Source organism: Gymnodraco acuticeps, unplaced genomic scaffold (assembly GCF_902827175.1).
Source record: "Gymnodraco acuticeps unplaced genomic scaffold, fGymAcu1.1, whole genome shotgun sequence".
Lineage (NCBI taxonomy): Eukaryota > Metazoa > Chordata > Actinopteri > Perciformes > Bathydraconidae > Gymnodraco > Gymnodraco acuticeps.
This window is the reverse complement of record NW_022990271.1, coordinates 8773100-8783070: the sequence shown is the minus strand read 5'-3', so window position 1 is coordinate 8783070 and position 9971 is coordinate 8773100. Positions and strand designations below refer to the sequence as shown.

The 9971-nt window shown below is 37.4% G+C and overlaps 1 protein-coding gene across 1 annotated transcript; it reads left to right on the top strand.

The window, feature by feature from the left end:
- The first annotated feature begins 1474 nt into the window (after positions 1–1474).
- Positions 1475–6487, top strand: psmd14 (proteasome 26S subunit, non-ATPase 14). Its single transcript, XM_034220931.1, has 11 exons — positions 1475–1593; positions 2671–2726; positions 3239–3310; positions 3421–3540; positions 3739–3809; positions 4012–4162; positions 4249–4356; positions 4920–4994; positions 5079–5204; positions 6092–6154; positions 6313–6487. Exons 2-11 carry the CDS (start codon positions 2679–2681, stop codon positions 6409–6411), a joined length of 933 nt encoding a protein of 310 aa, XP_034076822.1. The 5' UTR covers positions 1475–1593; positions 2671–2678; the 3' UTR covers positions 6412–6487.
- Positions 6488–9971: the final 3484 nt, after the last annotated feature.

Below are 9971 nucleotides of genomic sequence, written 5' to 3'. Positions count from 1 at the left end.
TCAACATTCAAGTACTCGTTTTGCAGAATGGATCCATTCACAGTATTATATTATTATTGTTATTATTTTATCCTGTTTTTCTTAAGAGTATTTTAGTGTTGTTGTTGGTCAATGGGTCATTCTACAGAAAAGGTGGAATCTGGGTGATACAAATCTGCTGAAATATATTCCTTCTAAAAACATCTAAAACCTGTTAAATAGCAATATCTAACTCTTAACTTGATGAATCCACAACAAGTAGAGCTTAAAATATTTTTATTATTTTTATACTTTATAAGCTTATTTGTATAGGAATGTCACTGGTGTTACGTGTTACCAGGAAGAAGAGTAACACCAGTAACGATAACACCAGTGACAATTTGGAGAAAACACTACCATTTTAACAAAATGGCTGCAATGTGTCAGACCAAATATGGCTTCAGTCAATATCAAAATCGTTTAATTCTTCAATACAATACATTTTCCCATTCAAATGTTCACCCCTAGGGCTATGCAATGAGTATCACTAATGACAGACTTGAAAGACGCATGTAAAATTTGACAAAGTAAACAAAGTAAGAAGTATCTGACTTTCCTTATGTCTTTATTCACTGCACTGCCTCAAATGATCTCTTGTTACAGGAGGCACTTCAGAGACAGTACATTATTTCAAAAATAAAAGCGTTTTGTGTAGCAGTAACACCAATGACGTAATTTTGGGTGACTGACATTTATTTGATATTATTAATAATAATTTACGTTTTTTTTTTTACCATTTCAGTGTTATATTTAATGCTTGTAATGTTATGTAAATATTAATTTGATTTATTTATTGAAAAAAAAATCTTTTAAATTAAAACTATAGGCTCCACTTCCATGTATGATCAAAGTGACAAGGCAGTTCCTTGAACTTGACATTTTAAATAAATTGCAATTTACGTATAAAACCATTTTTTATTTAGTACCATTGCAAAGACAATCTCTATTTATTCAACATATATAATGAATGTGAGTATTAGGTCAACGTCATGTATTTTGGTGTCTGCAAAAGTAAGTGACAGCACTTCCACCTTTTCTGTAGAATGACCCGTGGACAAAATGTAGATACTTGAAGTACACGACTGTATTATACCATAGCATAGTGTGTGCTTTAATACGTACTGTGAGTGCGAAAACAAATGTAGTAGTGTAAAAAGTATGATATTTGCCTTATAGCAGAGGAGAAATATAAAGTAGCATCACATGGAAATACTCAAGTACCAGTAGGCTACCTCAAAAGTACACTACACAGTTAATGTACTCTATTTCATTACACCACTGGTAAATCATGTATCTCAGGCTACACCAGTTTATATATAAAGAGGAAAATCACGCAAATAAATGCAAATGTAGACTTTATGACATAAAATAGTGCAAGTTAATAGTTGTATGACAGTGGCGTCCCCTTGTGTTTGGTGTTGCAGTTAGCAGTCGGGCGACAACATAACACATCATCCGTGCGCCGGAAGTAGTTTCTGTACAGGACGACAGGAATCTGGCTGATTCATTGTTGGTTTGACTTGACTGAAGAAAGAAACACAGACTTTTCTAAAAACCCGAAATATCTGACAACAGGCAAGTAGACTTATATCTTAAAAACAGCCAGTAGCCTTCATAAAAGACGGTGAGATGGAGTCAGTGTTGGTCGTTGTTGCTGTGTTTCTTGTGCGTGATGACAGAGGCATAGCATGAATAAGCTAACTTCAAGCTAAATGCTAACTGCAAGTTAAAGTACCGAGCGATTAAAGACCCTCGTTTGCTAAATTTACTCGTAATTTTTTAGTTGAACAGGATAAGTGATACTTTAAATGTTAGATCATTGTGATGCTGTCGGACCCTTTATACCGTGTTTGCGTTACTACGGGTAAATTAGCCAACTGAAGCTAACTAGCGGCTAACATACATTATATTTACGATTTATTTCGGTCCTAAAATACTCCATACTGTCTCTAAAATGAATTAAACTTCACCAGGACTTAAAAGACACAAATCATGAGAATTTATATAAGTATGTCCAATATAATATCCAATCTACTAGGCTATAATGTAAACATATTTGAGGGAACTCGTCTTATTTGTGGATTTCCCGATGAAACGCTTGTCATTATGAGGTCTAGGAAACACACCTGTCAATTTTAGAGAGAAACCAAAGCAAATCCTAGCACATACGAGTCGACATACCTTTAGCCTTACAAGTCATTCTTTGTATTTCTCTTCTGTTTCTTTTGCACCGCATTTGTATTGTTCTATTGGTTTGTCTTTTATTTATGTTGCATTGTTGAAGGAGACTGGGGCTTAAGGTTTTCACTACTATACAGCACTAGCTACTGTGCATATGACAATAAAGCCTTGCATCTTTGAAATCATAGCTACACATTTAGTTAATTGTTTAGTAAAGTGAGTGAGGTATTTGACATTTATCAAGCTACATGTTATGAAACTGATATATTTCAAAAGAAACAAGCTAATTCTGGCTTGTGCCATGACATCTTTGTACGGATTTGTTCTTCTTTAAAATGCACTTTTGATATATTCATTTTCTTACACTCTAAAGTTTTGTGAAAATTAAAGTTATCCTTCTAATAATTGCAGATTGTCTGTCAGCTGTATACTTTAAGGAAAACTCATGACCTCATTGTGTTTGTTCATCAGATTTGGATATGGACCGGCTGCTGAGGCTCGGAGGGGGAATGCCAGGGCTTGGCCAGGTAACACAGTTTAATTTGTCCATACAATAATACAAACATCTGATGCTTTCTATCAGAACTTCGGCAGACATTAGTCCTGGGCCCGTGCTTGTTTACCTTTTTAGATTCGCTGCTCCAAGTCCAAAGATGTCCCCAGTGCAGCCTGGTTTAAAATCTAACCAGTTTTCCTTAGTTGCATTCAACTTGTATACCCTAATACTACATTTAAGCATAAATGTATCAATGTTTAATATAATTAAAATAGGTTAAAGAATATTTGTGGGCCAGACAAGTAATGTCCGTTATATTAATAGTAAGATCAATGTATATCTGCTTCAATCCCAAGTCAGCTCACATCTTGACACACATTTTGTGTCCATGCCAGGGTCTTTATGTAGTGAATCAATGTAAACGCATTATACATGACACAAATTACAATTCTAAACAATAGTAGATTGTTAGATGGTTGTAGTGATTATCTAAGCAAGTGCTGTATTTGAAAGGCCTCAAATAAACTCTGCTCCTCCCCTCAGGGCCCCCCAACAGATGCCCCTGCTGTGGACACGGCAGAGCAGGTTTACATCTCCTCTCTCGCTCTCCTCAAGGTAATCCCACATCATCTGCAATGATCATTGACTTTTATTAATGGTTATACATTTAATTGTTTGTATTTAAAGTAACACTCCTCTCTTTCTCTGTTGTTTCTCTTCATTAGATGTTGAAGCATGGACGTGCTGGTGTACCAATGGAGGTCATGGGACTGATGCTGGGAGAATTTGTTGACGACTACACAGTGCGAGTGATCGATGTGTTTGCCATGCCCCAATCAGGAACAGTACGTATTTGATGTCATGTTGTGGTTATGCCCCTTATAATGTCATTTAAAAGTTGATGTATTCTTGTTTGATATGTAGTTGTGGCTTAAATGCCTTGTGTGTATGCATGCTGATTATGGCAATTGAATACAGGACAGTGTATTGTGCTCACATCTGCCTTGGCGCTTTATTACAAAATGAACGTTTGAACCTCTCAGGGTGTGAGTGTTGAAGCAGTGGACCCGGTGTTCCAAGCCAAGATGTTGGACATGCTGAAGCAGACTGGAAGGTAAAACTCCATCACAAACCTACAGTCGCAGTAACTAGAAAGATACTTTGTCAGTGATGTGTACATTATTTAACAACTTAAGTGTAAATCCAGAGCTGTTTTAATAAAACAACAATTATTTTTGAAACGACACATGTTTTTTGTCTACGTAAACACCTTTTAAACATATTAACTTTGTTCTTCCACCCTTGTGGCTCATCAGACCAGAGATGGTGGTGGGATGGTACCACAGTCACCCTGGGTTCGGCTGCTGGTTGTCCGGTGTGGACATCAACACACAGCAGAGCTTCGAGGCCCTGTCAGAACGTGCCGTCGCTGTGGTGGTTGACCCCATTCAGAGCGTCAAGGGAAAGGTAAAGATGGAGAAGAAATAAGAAAGATTTTGAAATTACCTACTTTTCGGTAAACTGGTCTAATGTGCACCCCCCCACTTCTTCAGGTTGTTATTGATGCCTTCAGATTGATCAACGCCAACATGATGGTGTTGGGTCATGAACCAAGACAAACAACATCCAACCTGGGTCATCTGAACAAGCCCTCAATCCAGGTAACGCATTGAACACGGCACCATCCCCTCCGTTCAGGGTGGATTTCTTCTTTTATTTCTTCTAAAATACCTGGATATGTCCCCCCCCCCCCCCCTCTGAACAATACTTGATAATCAACAATGGCCAGATAAAAACATTTGACTTGCTTTCTTGCCATCAGCTGTCAGATTAACAGCATATCAGGCACCATATCGTTATGAGTACATTTGGTCTCATTTCAAGCCAAAACTAAATAAATCTTGAATCGGACTATATCCTTCACTACTGCTAAAGATACATTACATTGCATTTAGCTGACGCTTTTATCCAAAGCGACTTACAATAAGTGCGTTCGACCAACAAAATACAACTTGAAGAAAACAGAATCATAAAGTACATCAGGCTTCATAGAGCTAAAACATTTCAAGTGCTACTCAACTGGCTTTAGGTAAGCCAGTACAAACCGCATTGCATCACAACAAAGTGGAATATGAATTGTAATGTTGTGGATTTTGCTGTCAGACCCCAGAGGTTATGCATGTTATTGCTTAATGTATTTACCTTGAGGTTCCTTATGTTTCAGGCTCTGATTCATGGACTGAACAGACACTACTACTCCATCACCATCAATTACAGGAAAAATGAGCTGGAGCAGAAGGTTTGAGAAAAAACCTACTACAGAAACATTTATTATTATTACTTGTATTAACAGAACATAACCTCAGCTCTTATTGCTGTTCAGATGCTGCTGAACCTGCATAAGAAGAGCTGGATGGAGGGCCTGACCCTGCAGGACTACAGCGAGCACTGCAAGCTCAACGAGACCATCGTCAAGGAAATGCTGGAGCTGGCTAAGAACTACAATAAGGTACAACTTTTTAGACACCCAGCAAACAAATATATGGAGGCAGGTCTCCCTTGAAAAAGAGATCATTGATCTCAATGGGATTTTACCTGGATAAATAAAGGTTTTGAATTGAATTGAATGGAAACTACAATATATAAAAAAATATTCAGAGGGCTTGACTGGCCTTTTAAAACGGCACACGACACATGCGGTTTTGTTTGAATGATCTAATGTTTATAGTACATTTGACTTTAAAATGTTAACATACAATTTAATAAAGTATTCATTGAGCTTCTTAGGACCAACTAGAAGTATGTGGCTGTTTCTTTCCTTTTTGCTGTTTTGGGTATGTTTCTGGGCGTCTACTTTATACAAATGTATTAAGCTTAAGCCAGATCAAAAGCAAGCGTACAAGAAGAAACTGCTAAAAAAGGTGGACACAGATCTAAAAAAAAACAAAACGCAAATAGCGGTGAAAACGTGTGTTTACAAACCGCACCTGATGAATCCTACGCATTGTGCCTTTAAGTGGTTAAATGGCAGTTTTGTGACCAAATAAAATCACTGCTCAATCATTTAATTCCACCCTGGACTCCGGTGCATCGGCCAGAGGATCAATGAGTGAAATTCTGTTGTGTGGCTTTACGGCTATTAAACCTAATGCAGTTAGAATCCCATCATACTAATGCTGGTCCACACACACACACACACACACACACACACACACACACACACACACACACTGTATTTTCTGTGTACACGATTCCTAGGGCATTGTAAGACCTAAAACAAATAAACAATATTTCTGCAACGCAATATCTGCAAAAGAGTTACAAATAAGCATGCATATGGGATGCTCCTGGTGTGCTCCCACAAAGTATGAAAACATCTTCGTGTTTCCACCTCAGGCCGTTGAAGAGGAGGACAAAATGACCCCAGAGCAGCTGGCCATCAAGAATGTTGGAAAACAGGTAAAGATGACATTTTAATCTTCAGATAAAAACAATCATACATAGTGTGTTTCTTTGTTTCAATATGTGTCAAACTGCTTCAATGTCAGTGAAAGAGAGCCTAACACTTCATAACAAATCCCATTGTTGATGTTTGTCCTAATGTTCTGTCCCTGCAGGATCCCAAGAGACACTTGGAGGAGCACGTAGACGTTTTAATGACTTCCAACATCGTTCAGTGCCTAGCTGCCATGTTGGATACCGTAGTTTTCCAGTGACGGGCCCGTGTGTATAACTGTTAATATTGCAACCCTTGTTTTCTTTTATATAAAATAAATGTATGATTGAAATGAAGACCTTGGCATGGGTGATTCTTTTATTCAAACGTTACAAGCAATACATTGCATAAATCTGTCAGTGCACATCATTTGTGCTTAAACCAAAATATAGTTTAAACAAATCTTCCTTTGTCTATTTTTAGACAAATGCATAATTGACAGAATAATTTCACTTTAATCTAGTGTTTGTGTTTATCTGAATGCTCATACAATTCTTAAAACACAGGGGACTACTTTTTCTTTTCTATAGAATCCAAATATTGTATAGGACAAGTTATTTAAAACCCTCTGAGCATCTTCCTGATGTAATACCCGTCATAACCACTAGTGGGTGCAAGAGTTTCAAGTTACAAACTGACATCAGAATCAGTTTTATTCCCAAGTAGGTGTGCACATATTGGGAATTTGCTTTGGTATAAGTGGTGCATACAGAGACACAGAGAGAAGAATACGTAACCAAAAAGAACAGTACAATTATAAAAGCCAATTGCAACAAATTAAGAATAATGACAATATTTACACTAAATATGGTTATGTGGAAACTGAGTGCAGTAAAATGTAATAAAATATGACAATACTATAACAGTTGTGATCATGTTGTTTTTATGCAACTCAGCGTTGCTCAACTAAATGCTGTTGTAGCTTAGTCCATAATTCTACACACTAAAAAAACTTCGCTGAACAGAAAAAACGTTATGCATTCTCGAAGTGCATTTCATTCATTTCGATTACATCAAATAACCCTTTTATTCTCATATAGACTTGTTCATTTAATTAAAATGTGATATTATAGGAACATTTTATGTGTCTACCTTATCTAAATCATCTCAACAGAACTTGTTGTTATCTGAATGTTGTTGCGTAACAGATGGCAAGACAAACTTCAGAAAAACCCATCCTCTTGTTTCCTGTTTCCACTCTAGATGTTTATGTTCCACTTTGACCCTATTGTACATTGACGCACTGTTTGCTTGTTCCTCCACTGATCCTGTCTAAATATGAAAACAAGGACTTTCTTGCACTTTATTTGTCCCTGACGTATGCAGACATTTGTGATGATACCATCGGAACATTTAGGTAAAAAAGCTTTTCAGCAAAATAAAAAATGTCCGTGAAGTTATGCAACAAATTAAGAGGTGAGTAATCAGCAGCGAAGACCTACAAGAGGACATTCTAAATATGTCTACTGAATTGCAATGATGGCAGTTTTGAATTAGTTAATTTCATAAAGGATGGGAGGGTAAAGATTTGAACCTGACACAAACATTCCTTACTTCTGGGGATCTTTCTGAACGGAATTCTCTGCACGCAATATACTTTGAAAATGCTCCGGGACACCCCTCATCCAAATTAGCACAGATGATCTAAAACAGTTTTTCCAACTGAGTGTTTTCTTGTGAGAGAAGTCGTGTTCTCAAAGTGGAAGCAGAGTCAGCCAATAACCCTCTCACTTTATTACAGTTTGAAGGAGGGAAACGTCCATAATGGGTTTACAGGACCTCAGCCAGAGAAGCAGCTCGAATTGCAGTCACTCCTGAGAGCACGGAGCATATGGTCTTTCTCCACCCTGTCCACTATATACTCACTGGACACAGAGTTAGGACAGATGTGGCCCCCTGCCATTTCATCAACCTGAAAAGTCTTCAGGTTACATCATTTACAAAACATCTTTGCAACCCACACTGGAGGAAATTGGGTCTCTCTTAGAGCACACTGAAACATGTCAAAATGAAGGGCTGTGAAATGAAACACCCTTCTTCAAGCCTTTGGGGAAAAGCAGGCCCCACCATAGTCCAATTCATTACTTAATGTGGAGCAATCATTTTCAAAAATATGTCATTCTAGATCATATTAAATGTATGCTAGAGAGGACTGGGTTGTAATTTGGCGTTTTGTAGCATATTCAAATGTTGATTTGAAAATCTGTCAAAACTGTTTTCGTAGAATGGTTTTAAATTAAATAAAACATATGAAAAACCAAGCTGTTCTGTAAAAAGATTAGGGTGTTAGTAGGCTCATGTTTATGATACCTTACGCTGATATGATAGACTTCTACTCGTTGCATACATTTTAGAATATGAATCAAGCAATTTAAGTACTAAATTACAAACAAAAGTTATGCATTTAACTTTACCTTTGTAAAAACAGATAAGTGTTATCTGAAAAATCTGAATTTACACTATTAGTGATATCGTGACAATATTGTATTGAAACATAACAAGACACATACGACACAACAAATACAAAAAAGTGTCTAATGTTTTCCACGAAAAAAAGTATAAATGATTTCCTTCTCGACTTCCTCCTTCCACTGAAGAATGTGATGATGTGCAAAAACGTATTGCTTTATGGTTTCACGACTAAACATAAGATCTATTCTCAGTGTTTAAGCACCTAGAAGCTTCAATTTCCCACATTACAGTTTGTGAATGTTACAAAGTGGACCACATCGCCTTAAACTAGTTGTAGTGTAACAAAACAATGCCTGCATGTAGATGTGTTGAACTCAGATTTGAGGTGAGCAGAGAAACCTTCCTCCTTCAGCAGATGAACAGCTTTATTGTGTCAAACTCTGCACATTAATCTTTATGCAGAGTGAAAGTCAAACACCGAAGTGAATTAATAATAAGCATTACACATTAGTAAATGGATGGGAGTAGTTTATTTAGCTCATAGAAATAATTACGTGTGAGTTACTGTGTATTAAACTGTATCTGTTGGACTCACTGTATATATATGACGGTGCTGATGTCATTGAAGCAAAAATATTTATGAAAACTTTAATATAATGGATTTTTTAAAGATTTAATAATAGATGTTTTAGAGATGACCTCAAAACATCAAGAAGCTTTGCAGGGCCTTATAAAGCCTGTCTGTATGTACATGGCTCTGTATTCATACCTCCATTGTGTGACAAAAGTGCTGAATCATGAGAGAAGTATTTTCATTCTGGCCAGCTGAAATCATGGAGACATTTTCAGACATGGTGTGTGCTGTTGGAAAAGGCACAAGATGTCTCACTGAGATTAGAGACTCAAATGAAACCAGCGTGCGTCCTGCACAGGAGCCGTACGGGACAACAGCAACACAATGTTATCTGTCCGGGCCGTGATAAGAGACTTCCTCTCAGAAAACTTCAGTGCAGCACTCAAGTCTGAACCAGCTTTTCTGTGCTGAAAGCAGAAAAACAGATAAGCTGCTTTTTTCTTCTTCTGAAAGTTTGCTGCCAATTGGTTGTTAGTGCATGTCCAGATGATCATTTATTTTATGCTATTGTTCCAACATCTTTCCGACTTGGTCCTTTCTACTCATGGAGGCCCGAACAAGAACCAACTCATCTCTTGCTCCTTCGTAGCGCCCATTTACACAACACTACAGTATGTTGCTCCCTGCTTTCCCCGCCCTGCTAACAACTTCCAAGCAGATGAGTTAAAGGGGGCGGCTGTAAACAAGAAAGGGTCTTTAATAAACGTTGTCTCGCTTGGTGTGGTCTCAGAGGT